Here is a 12737-nt window from a genome sequence, read left to right on the forward strand (position 1 = left end):
ACAATTGTATCTTGTATGCTACACAGGGAAGAAGTATGTGGACAAAATTATAGGAATGCTTTGGATAAATTAGAAGGTAACATTTTACGTCTCCTGTTAAGAATGCCTAAATCATTACCTGTAGAAGATGTGCGTTTGGAGTTTGATTTGATGAATATATCCATTGAGGTAAATTACAAATCAGCTATGTGCTATGAGAAGCTTAAGAAATTGTATATCAACCTTTTCTGGGGATGAGCGAGTGTGAATTGTTTTGACCTCTGGTGGAAATAATAATAATAATCTAACATTTATATAGCACTACGAACCCCCCAGGTATCTGGGCGCTGCTTATTATTACCCACATTGTGTGGTGCTCATTTATCGACCTTGGAAGGATGAAAGGCTGAGTTTGGCCCTGCCGGGATTCGAACCTACACAGATGTGAAAGCGAGTGCTATCGGACCAGCATATAGAGCCAATGGAACTTACAATTTCTCCTTCACCAGCCTAAAAAAAAATAATGCCTGGTATAAATTGTACCACTGGCAGTAAAGGAATATGCTGGCAATAAAAACGATTATTTTTAGGGGTATTGTTTGGATCTGCTATACCCCAGTACCCGTGTGTTTACTCTTGACACAGTGCCCAGACTTCACATTGTGACAGCTGGTTGTTCATTTTACACCTGGGCATCATTTTAAATGTATGTAATTTGCAGCATGTAACCACCAGTAGTAACTGCTGAGTGCTACCTCATATGCATACTACTCTCTCAATAATAAGACCCTAGGGAAGATCATATGAGAAGTTTGTGGCCAGTTCATCGCAATGCATGGGCTACAAACCCCTGCGTACGTGTGTACTCGAACATGGCCTGTAACATAATTTAAAGAAATGCCTGCTTGTGCACGCTAATGATTGATATGCAGAATTCAAATTGACTCAATTGGCAGGGTGCATGCCTGGAAGCACGTGCATGCTGTGATGATTTAGAAATGCCAGACAGACAAGTATATCATTTTCTCACAAGTAGCCATTTTATTAAATAATAAAAGGTGAGTTAAATGCCTATCTTTCACTAGGGTAACAAGGATTTCCCTACCTAACAAACAAAGGCTAAAGGAAAATGACCTAATGTCCAAACATTTCTGTCCCTCAAACTAATATACATACAACAAAACAAGCAAGAAATGTCTGGCAATGTGAGCTTTACACAATGACTAAAAAACTCAGAAACACAATAAACAAGAATCCTTGTGAGCCAGGTTGGATCCCTTTCCCCTTTGCCCTGGATCAATACTCGATGCATCAAACCCAAATTTCAGTTTCATTAGCCAAGTAAAATGCACAGTTCCAAAATCTCTTTTGTCTTGGCTAAGGTTACTAATTCAGTTCCAAAAAAGGTTTGTTATCTTGAAAACAATTGTCAGAGCAGCCACAATATAGCATTCACAATCTTTGCTTGGTAAGCCAAAAAGGGTTCTCTCTTCGGCTGTCAAATCAATTGTTAATGTAAATATTCTCTGCTTTGAAAGCAAAACACTTGTCATTTCACATGTCCTCTTCATGTGCATTGTCGTTTTGTCAGGATAGTTTACATACCAGTTCATTCAAAACACATTGGTGAAACTGTCACTCCTTTTCCACCACAACCATCTACCACTTTATAGTACTTTAAATCCTCTTCTTCCAGTTCCACTCGCCTGCCAGGACTAACCTCTAATAGTCCCTTTCCTGGTTTATTCTCCTGCCAGGATAAAACTCCTACCACTGCTATTTGTACTTTGTGGTGAGGTTTGTTCCAGTCTGTCCACATTTAAATCCTTCATGGGGAAAGAAAATCAAAAACTGCTTCTTGATTCGATCTCTTGACTTTAAGCACAATTGGGTCAATACTTATTTTCCAGGTATACAGTACAAAAATGACAATACTTCTCATATATATGGGTTTGCCTTAGGCAATGCAGGTTGTACTCCTCTCCCCCTTGATCCTTTCTACAAGGAGGGCCTTTATCCTGCAGTTTCTGATTTCTTTGTATCAAACCTCTTGACTGTTGGCAATCTAGGTTATAATGTCCTTTCGTTGAATATCCCTTTTTAAACAATTTGATCTTTAGTTGCGTCCTTTTGGCTTTGGTAATACTGGTTATAGTGTTCTCTCATTTTCCATCTCCCTTGCGTAGTTATTGCCCCCTCTTGGCTTTGGCAATACTTGTTACAATATTCTTCTGCTCGCTGTCTCCCTCGCAGGAGAGTACATTTGCTTTGTTTTAATTGAATTTTTGGTGTTCAAAGTTCACACTTTTACCCAGTGGTCTACTCTGGAGTGCCCTTGGGTTACCTCTAATAGGCCAATTTACCAGTTTGTACCTCTAATAGGCCAATTTACCTCTCCTCTGGGAGAGCCGGACTCCACACCACTTCGCGCTGCACGTCCTCTGCATCTAAATGGGGTTCCGACCATCGTTGCTTGGTCTGCACGGCGCCCACTGCTGGCAAAGTGTTGGTTCCTGCTTCTGCTTTCTCCTGCTGCTGCTCACGCTGCTCACACAGCTTCCATGGCTCACACTGCTTTTCTTTAACCTGCACCTGTAGGGCTTTTAAATGTTTAAAGTTCCTGCTCAGGTATGGATGATCACAACAACTAGACTGCTCACTACCGTTTAGTAACTCTGCATCCCTATTCCTCGCGTCAGACTTGAAGTCCATAATATTCTTAGTTGTTTCAACCTCATTTAATCTTCTTTGTTTAAGAGGTTCACAGGATATATTTTTAAGGGGAGTTTTTAGAGGAGGTAATGTTTTCCCTTAGGTTTTTCTAAACCTAATAAAAAATTATGATTACTAAAAGTAGTTGCATTATCTCCCATGTTCCCTGCATATATTGTTTTCATGTTTACCAAAAGAAATCGTATACTTTATATCTTGGGCAAGTCTGGGAGAGGAAGCCTTACTATGACAACATGCCACTAAATATTCAGGCATTAGACCCACAGAAGAGGATGAATACTGCGAATCTCCTGACGGAGTCCTCACATTTCGTTGATGGCCTCCTCCTCCTCCCATGTGATCCACCCAGCTAATAACCGTGCTCAGGATGAGGGTCAGGCAGTGGCTGCCTTCCCCTGGCCACAGAGGAGGAGACTTTAGGCTGGGATTCTGTGAGGATTCCGCAGGATTCATCACAATGTGCTCTTTGTTTATGTATTATGTCATTGATTCGGTTTGTTTGTGCCAACGTATAAGCTGCAAAGGTGCCATACACAGGCCTACCCTATACCTCCCTGCACATTCAAACATTTAAATTATGAATATAAGGCTTATCATTATGGAGCTAATTTGCAATGGGATTTTAATGCACTGCACACACACACACACACAAATGTACGCAACCCACTGCAGGGGATTTTGATAATGTTCTGATCTGCCAGTAATACGGTATGAGAATCTAGGCATTTCCCATCAGTGGCGGTGCCAGGTGGGTAGAGGGAGCAGTAGCCCCCCCTGGCTCCACCCTGGTGCCCAGTGCGCCCCCCCCAACCTTTCACTGGTGCCCTATTATCCACCCCCTGGCAGAAAAAGCTGCCTCTGTCACTGATTCCCCTACCTTTTAGTACCCTGACAAGAAAGGGAGCGGTAAAGTCATCTGCCTTGTACGTGCATGGCAACAGTATTTCAATAAATCCCTGTGTATCCTGTCTGCTTTTTACTGTGGGAAAACGAGGTGTGAATCCATGGGGATTGAAGTCTCTCGTCCGCATCAAAATCAGATTTTCCTGCATGGAGGGGGGGGGGGGAACGCATGGACCAAGACAGTCATGGTGCATGGAGGACAAACTGTCCCAGCCCTCACAGGAGAACCCTACTGTCGCCCCCTTTCCCTCATTCTATGTGATCCTATACCAGGCCATGGAGTGTATCACCGGGAAGCAGAATCACATCGAATACCAGCAAAGTGTATTAATTAACACCTACCACTGAATGTATGTGCACTTTAGCGCACACGTTACAGGGTCCCTTGCTAGTGCCATCAGGCTTGTGTCCACTCCCTTGGCAATTAACCTCTCCTCACCCTCCAGCAGAGACATGGCAGGGTGGAAGCTGACTACAAAAGGAGCGTGACTGCAGCTCCCATTGTGTGCTTTTCTCGGCTGTGTTCCACCTACAGAGGTAACTCCTCTTCCACCTGTACTCTCTTCAGCTTGCTTGAACGACTTGGATGGCATGCTTCCTGCATAATCTCTGTTTTTCTTCTGATCTGTGAACCCCCACCTACTCGCTTCAACTGCCTTATCCAGTCTTCAGGTGGTAGTGTGCCCAAGATTCACCCATCTCAAAGAAGCACAGAAACACATGGATATGATTTTCTTAAAAGGCATGTCTGAAGGTAAATGAGTCACAGAAGGTACACTTAGAGGCACTAGTTCAAAACTATGGTCCTCGTTACGAGTCTTCTGGTAACCCACCGGTGCTACCGATGGGCTACCGGCAGACTCGCCTTACCATTACCAGTGTCCGATATCAGTGTTACCGGGCTATTACGGGTGCCGGCAACAGGGGTAAATTCCCAGTCAATGGATTCCCATACCGGTGTTAACTGTGCCGGTGATTCAGTGATTTCTCTGCTGGTAGGGGCCTGAACTCCCAGCAGGTCAGGCCTGATGGTAGTATGCTGGTATGGGAAATATGCTGGAGCCGGTAGTAGCAGCTGTTTTGAAGGCATTTTCCCCAGACAGGCTTACTCATAATGAACCCATTATTCTGAACCTATGCCTGGATGTATTTATGCCTACATTTAGGCATTTATACCATCTGTGTCATTGTTCCCATCATAGAAAATTATGCTGTTTGAAATGTACTTAGTCAAACAGACTCCTGTTGAATTCGTAAACTTTACAAATGGTGTGTAATCTTGGTCACTGTATGTCACCAAATAAGTCGGAGAGATCACATTTTACCCTTCACCTATAACATGTACACATGCTGCTCGCTGCACTCACCCTCATGACGCAGTTAGGAATGTGTGTTGAGGCTGCTTTATTCTACAGAATGAGTCTCAGGAACCCCTTGTAGAGCATGCGCACTTCCAAGGAAACGGTAAATTATTAACATGTGCGATTTTGATAGTGGAAACAGTTTATTTAAACACAAATGTACCTTATACTACAACGTGATCTCCGCAGTACAAATAGTTGCCCTTTTTCTTCTTAATGTAATTTATTCAGATGCCCCTTCAAGTGCCTAATCTACAAATTAACATGTGTAGTATCCCAATTGCCTCTCTTCCTCCCCGTGCTAGGATTGCTACTGGGCAGTGTGGAGTGCAATAAGAGGAAGAGTCTCGTTTGTCTTTGATGTATGTATTACTTAGATTTTTCTTTTGTGCTGCACAGGTGAAAAAGTTGAAAATACGCCAATCACAACAATCAAGACGTTCAACAGGAACTTTATGCTGCAAGGTTCTCTCACGCAAAGGACTAGAGAAAAGAAAAGCTCTGCCAAGGATTTGATGGTAAACCCCGTTTGTCGTCTTAGGTGGCAGTGGAACGCCTGTTTTCAGTCCCAGTAAATGTACCATTGGGATATGTGCGGAACCGCTCTTTCCTCCTCTTTTTCTTCTACTGTAAATGCATGTACCTATTGGAATCTGTGCAGGACGCATGACACTTTCAAAAGGCAAATAACACTGAAGAGAAAAATATTAGCATTCTGAAAATTGAGATCTTGTCGATTTAGTGCATGATCCTGTCCAGATAACTCGCCCTTTTCATCACTCACAACCTATTAACACTCCCAGCGCCAGCTCAAGGTTTGCTTAGAGGGTGCGGCCGGACAAGGGCGGCCCAGCAAATAAAGGGCGCTTTCACTCCAGCTCAGTTACTTTAATGGGCAGTGGGCCAGACCGATAATTAACTTTACATGTAAAGTTCAGCATCGGTCTGGCCCAGTGCTTATTAAAGAATCACGCTGGATGAGGCCCTTAAACACACTTTACAAGAACAGCTGGAGGCTCCGTTCTGAGTAGCAGAGCAGCCGAACAACAGAACTGCCCCCTGCTGTTCTGCATTGGTGCCGCGATTAGTGATGGACGCAGGACTTCTCGCCGAGGGGCTCCTGATGCATCACTAATCGTGCCAAAAGTAAACATTTTGAATGCATCCGGCAGCCCCTGGGCTCAAGAAGCCCTTGGCCAGTGATGTCAGCATGTTGGGGAGGGTGGAGTGGAGGAGTTCCGAAGGGGGGCGCACCTAATAATCTCACAAAGGCACCCGGCAGACCTTTGGCCTGCACTGCTCCTAACACAGGACTTATTTCAATGGACAGTCTTAACCCCTTAAGTGCCAAGTGCGAGGTATCACGTCCTTGGGATTACCTCCCTGTTGCCAAGGACGAGATACCTCATCCTTGGCACTTAAGCGGTTAATGAAACAGAAAACGTTAGAAGGCATTGAATGGCGAAATACCAAAATCACCAAAAAAGACCTTGCCACTTGGGGGGAAATCCCATGGCAGTTAAAAATTAAGCTAGTGATCAGTTATTCAATATCAACACTAGTGCATTGAACTCCACTTTTCCTTTGACCCGTTTACCCCTTTTTGTCTGTGCAATCCCAGAATGCATCTCTTTGCATCGTATATGTTTTTCCACTCTATGTACTGTAGACCAACTTTTGTTACCCATCACTCGAGTTTTTGTATGTATGGACATGGCCAGGTCATGCGCAAGAAGCCTGCAGGGGTCATTTTCATTTGAACAGTAAAGTGCTCGGAGCGCCCCTTGTACAGTAGCACTATTAAGCATAAGGTCCCATCCGTGCAATTCTGTTCATTTCAATACTGTTAAGCAAAAGTGTGCAAGCAGGCGGAAACAGGGTTTCGTAATTTGTTGTTAATGATTATGGGAGGCATTTACAATGTATTTTTATGTAATCCACCTGCATTTACCAGGTGCATAAAGAATGTGGCCGCCATAGAAATTCTTTTAGCACCCGAATGCAAATGTATATGCTGTCTTTAAGTTTTTTTGTTGTTTTTACGATCTAGGATCACAGGGGGCTTGCAAAGTGACCCCTGTATCCACGGCCATTTTAAGCATTTTTGGGGCCCTGGGCATGGACATCAATTGGGCTCCCCCTCCACCAAACCAAAGGAATTAAGTAATCAAGAATATCTGGTGGCACCCTCCCCACCCGCCGTGATCATAACCTATAGGTTGATATGCTGCTTCGCAGCATTCAAAATAAACATGTTTACTCCCTTTAAGTCCCCTTACCCTCTTCTTTCTTGCTCTAATCAGAATGATAAACAAGTAGCATTTGCAGGCCAGCATTAGCAATCTACGAAGAGGTTAAGTCTATTCTAATATATAAACAGGATCATTTTTATCAATAGCATCCGGATAGGTATGCAGCATATAGTATTAATGCTGGACTGTATGTAAAAGGTACATGTAACCCAGAATAGTCGGAATACTCACATTAGCTGCCTAAGAGAATGCAAAAGCGCTCAAGCATGGATAGAGTAGACCAATTGTAAGGAAGGAGAAAACTTTATGCTGCAAGGTTCTCTCACGCAAAGGACTAGAGAAAAGAAAAGCTCGGCCAAGGATTTGATGGTAAACCCCGTTTGTCGTCTTAGGTGGCAGTGGAACGCCTGTTTTCAGTCCCAGTAAATGTACCATTGGGATATGTGCGGAACCGCTCTTTCCTCCTCTTTTTCTTCTACTGTAAATGCATGTACCTATTGGAATCTGTGCACATAGCATAGCATGGATGGTGAATGCAGATTAGAAGATACCAGGTGCCTGCATCCAGACTGACTGAGATTGAAGTGGGACATGGTTTTCAAATAGTGTTGCCATTAGAGATCAAGGGAACGAGTGCCTATGGTGTGCAGTATATCAATCCTCACTATTATAGTGGAACCAACCCTATAGCCAGCGAAACCATGAGTGAGGCTTTTGTGAAGATCATATCCTGAGAAGGAAATCACTCTGAACGACTGACAATTTTGAAAGGTTTAGGGACGTGCAATTCTGAGAGGTTAGGCAATAAAAGATTAAATGAGATGCCCAGGATCACACATTGCTTAAGGGGTGAAGCTGGGATTTGTGCCAATTATGCAATTGAACACTTCTTGTCCAGCTCTTACCATGTACTAAAAAATTCTCATTTCATAAAACTGACTTGCCAAGTACACAAATCACATTTCCAAACCTGACAATTTTTAAAACCAAAATATTACAGAAGGGTGTTATGCAAAATGGGAATGATTCTAGCTTCATTCTCTCCTTCATCAAGGGAAGTACATAAGTACCAGAATACCAATCAACGTGATTTAACAGATGTAATCTAGGTATGTCTTTTGTACTTTTAAGCTTTAAATACTTCCAAAACAATGACTTGTGAAATTGTCATTCATAAACGTACAGAAAAACCTTTGACTTTTAAGCAAAAAGCAAAACGTTTTTTGTGTCAAACGAACATACCTTAAAATACGCTTGCCTAAGGCCTAAAAACATCTGATCCGCTCTCTCCTGTCTACCACCCCTTCCACTCAAATGGCCTACATAAGAAGAAATATCAAGTAATGAGCTAAACAATGCCACCAGCGTGCAAGAAGGCAAACCTCACAGAAGACAGCACAGTAATGCAAAAGATATTATATGATTTGGCTCCACAGTCTTGAATTTGTATACTTATTCACCTCTTGGGCTAATAGTTTATGCTCATCTGTTGAGGGGATTGCCTAGGTTTTAGAATGCCCCATCTGAGCAAACCAATTTCTAGACCTTCGCCGTACGAATGACATGTTAGTTTTTATAGCAACCCTTATGTGGTGCAGGAACATTGCTGATAATAGCACCTCTTATGCTGCAAAACCAAGTACTTATGCAGGTAGGTTTATAAACTTCAGACATAGGAAAGATTCAGCCAGTCTTGCTGGAATGTGCTCTTCTAATCTTTCATATGAACACATATCTCTGCAAGGAGTGCTTAACACACTGAGCTAACTTCTGAACCATTGTGAAACTCAATTTATCAATATGGATTACAACTTTGGCTATTGCACATGATCAACATAATTCCCACAGGAAGGAAAGAATGCTACAGAAGTTGTGCCAAAGGAAACACACAACTATGTATTCCACAGTGAACACAGAAAGCATTACTTGATTAATTGATCAGGGCAGAATGTACTTGTCAAAACAGACAGGCAATAGCTTTAGCGCCTCAGCAGCATGCCATAACATCTCCTGGTGTGTGCTTTTTAAGTCTGGTGAACAATGGAATCTTACTTTAGATCAGGCAGCCTTGTGGGGGCCCCTTTTGCCCTCCCATAAAAACTTCTCTGCCTGTATCTCTATTCTCGCACTGGTTACAATTTGTCAACCGAGACATACTGAACATATACATTTGCCTAGCGGTTGCGTCACTTCGGTTCAGTGAAGTGTATGCGCTTAAATCGTGTTTTTATTACATTATTTTAGTACGCTGGTGCACTTTCAGGGATTTAGCCTCTGATGGCGGACTCAGTCGATCCTAGTCCGATTTCGATTTCACCGTCAAGCAGCCATCAGGACTTATAGGGGTTTTGCTGCAGACCGAGCGGTAACAAGATCCTCCTCCATCCTTCAATCCCCATTGCAACGTGCGCATTACATATTTTTAGGTAAAGCAGACACCGGCCCCTTCTCAATCAATTCTTTATTTTTGTATTTGTAAATATTTACCCCTCAGAGAGAGAGCGTTGAGGTCATGTTCCCCAAAGTGGAAATTGCATTGACCAGTGGCATTTAATCTTCACTTTTCCACTAAGTATTTGGCAAAGTGTAATGCCTCTTGCAATTAACGACTGCAGGAGGCAGTTAGTGGATTCCTATGGAATCTGCTTGCTTTCACCAGGTAGTAAATTCAGGCGTATTCCATAGGGATCCATTGATTTACCACGAGCATGAGAACTTCATGCTAGCTAGATGGGGAGCAGGTGGATCTAGGTCACCTGGTCTAACACCCGCCCACCTGGTGCCTTCCTGCCACTCTTGTTCTGTACTTAAGGAGCCCTCCAGCAGATGGGGAGTAGTTGCAAGTGGATCTAGGTCACCTGGCCTAAGCCCTGCCCACCTGGTGCGTTCCTGCCTGCCCCTCTTTCCCCACTAAGCAAGCTCCGCCCACCTGGTGTCTTCCTGCCTGCCACTCTTTTCCCCACTTAGCAAGCCCCACCCACCTGGTGCCTTCCTGGTTGCCGCTCTTTTTCTCTACTTAAGGAGCCCTCCTGCCTCTTTTCCTTTGCTTATGGGGAGCAGGTGCAAGTGGATCTAGGTCCCCTGGCCTAAGCACCACCAACCTTGCTATTCCCATCTTCATCTTGTATCCTGGCTTGCAACATTATGTGTTACTACTGACTTCTACAATTGTTTTCGCTCTACCCTCTTGCTTCTCCACTCTTTTTGACTGCTTACTCTGTGTTCTCTCCTCCTCTCCCTTTTCCTATCTCATCCCCTTACTTTCTTCTATGCACTTACTCTATGAGAATTGTCCCTGGATCTAGTATATTAACCGTGTCTGTCTCCTCCCCTCCCCTTATTGTTTCCCCCTCTACTCCCCAGCACTATCTGAAATGTCATCAGGCCTAGTACGATAGTCGCTTGTTTTGTCCCACCCACCCCTTTCTGCACCCATCCCTCACCTTTTGTTTTTTTCCGGCTCTACCTGAAATGTCGTCAAGCCTAGTAAGGTAGTCACCTGTCTGTTTCCATTTCCTTCCCACTCTCCCCCTCTCTTTCTTATCTATGTCTTAGCGCTTGCACTATCTGAAATGTCGTCAGGCCGCGTACGATAGTTAATTTCACATCCTTACTGTTCATGGCCTGTAAGAATGTTATTGTATTTTCCCTTGTTCCCTCCCTTGCCTTGAAGCACTTTGAAACACATTGTGTATAGGCGCTATATAAATAAACTATCATATCATACATCACTCACGAGGAACCAGAAAGGGAGTGGACATGTAAAGTCTGTTCCACTTCCCAGGCTCTAGAACACCGGTCCCTGCCAACACCAGATTCTGATATAACGTCCTTTCATCGCCGGCTTTTTCATCCCCAGGCTTTTCAAAGTGCACATTCCATCGAATGTGCTCATCAAATTTTTTAGGGGGGGGGAGTGGGAAAGGGCAGATAAGGGTTTGGTTGGGTGGGCAATGGCAAAATAAGTGTGGAAGGGGGGGGTTTCAGGGGTACCTGCCAAAAAAAAAAAGAAAAAAGAAAAAACGATGAGCACATTCGATGGAATGTGCACGTTAAAAAGCCTGGGGATAAAAAGGCAGGCGATGAAATGACATGGAACCCAGATTCCTGCCCTCAAGTCTACATTTCAGGAGGCAGCTCAATATCCTCCACTTCAAGGAATGGCTTCTTTCTGAAATCTAGGACAACACACTCTTGACGTAACCTGGGACTAGGTGATCTGTTTCCTCCCCTGGTTGTTGGTTGATCCCTTGCTGCCAAAATGTCTGCACTCGCCCGTTAGCTCGCTGTTCCCTTGTACCTTTGCATCTCTCACTGTGTCCTTCCCCCTATGACTTGTAAAGCGTTCCATTGCCTCCTGAAGCTAGGTCCATGCTCAGTACATACCCTAATAATAATAATAATAATAACTGCCTGACAAATCATAAAACAATCCTGCAGATCAAAGCAAAATTCGCACTTGTCATTGGCACCATTTCCTAGCGATCCAGAAAGGTTTGGAACATGAGCCCCCAGTGAGGACAAATGCTGAGTGCAAATACCACTGATGTTAACAAAGCCATTAGTGCTTCTTACTGCCTTTTGGAGATCGTCCTCTAATCTCTCGCTCCATTTACATATTGGGAACAAATAGGTTTTGCCACAGTTAACATTTAACCAAACATTGTGCCAACGTCCTCTTTCCCATCCAGAATAACGGTGTGCAATTCATTCTGCACATATAATACTACTTGTTATCGTTATTCCAAAGGTGTCATTTAATACAGGAAAAGTGTCGACGCGTGTTTCGCTTGGGTGAGCTTTTTCAAGACACTGCCTTTTTAATGATGTATATGTGCCATTCTGTGTTCATTTCAGATGGCAGGAACCAAAGCCCTTGGTTTTCCTGTTTCCTAACTAACTAGAAATAATAATCCTTCATTGTGTTTTACCCGCTTTACAATGTTTCTTTTTTGTTTTTCTTTTTTTAAATGAGGTGTTCACTGTATCACTTGAAAGCCATGGTTTTTCAGCATTCATGGTGGCCTTTAGTGAGATAGCATGCTATAGGTGCACTGAAAAGGACACGTGAAGTATATAAAGCATTAACAAAGGAAGTCTTAGGAAAGCTGAACTTAGCCAAGCACATGGCTACATTATACTGTGACTGTTGTGGATTGGTGATAATGTATATTGCTGAAATCAACTTTGTGGATAACTATTTAGACTACTTATTAAGTAATTACTAAACTAAATATTAACTATAGAAGAAATCAGCACATTTCACAAGAGAAAGGACACCCTTCTAGCTGTGAATTATGTTTTCATTGTCAAACATGTAGCACTCAGGGCAACTCTCTCTCCCCCCCCCCCCCCCCCAGAGAGAGCAAGGCTTTGAATCCTACCAATAAGAAACTTCTATAGAGCGAAGGAGTCAGAATTCATAAAACAGAGAGCAGGGGGTGGAGTTGATAAAGGGGTGCAGCACTCAAATTAATGAATGTATCTTTTATAATGCGCTCAACACTGG

The 12737-nt window shown here is 43.3% G+C and overlaps 1 protein-coding gene across 5 annotated transcripts in view; it reads left to right on the forward strand.

Annotated features, from left to right (window-relative positions):
- Nucleotides 1-12737, forward strand: part of MYRIP (myosin VIIA and Rab interacting protein) — a 2049246-nt gene that overhangs the window by 1977150 nt on the left and 59359 nt on the right. For 4 of the 5 annotated variants that reach the window (XM_069648262.1, XM_069648265.1, XM_069648264.1 and 1 more), the window contains one exon: nucleotides 5376-5494. The exons of the other annotated variant lie outside the window; for it this stretch is intronic. In XM_069648262.1, coding sequence (XP_069504363.1) covers nucleotides 5376-5494 — 119 coding nt within the window. The remainder of the gene's footprint in view (nucleotides 1-5375; nucleotides 5495-12737) is intronic. 5 annotated transcript variants of the gene reach the window in all.

The sequence above is a fragment of the Ambystoma mexicanum genome, chromosome 2q (assembly GCF_040938575.1).
Source record: "Ambystoma mexicanum isolate Mex_15411 chromosome 2q, UKY_AmexF1_1, whole genome shotgun sequence".
NCBI classification, from domain to species: domain Eukaryota; kingdom Metazoa; phylum Chordata; class Amphibia; order Caudata; family Ambystomatidae; genus Ambystoma; species Ambystoma mexicanum.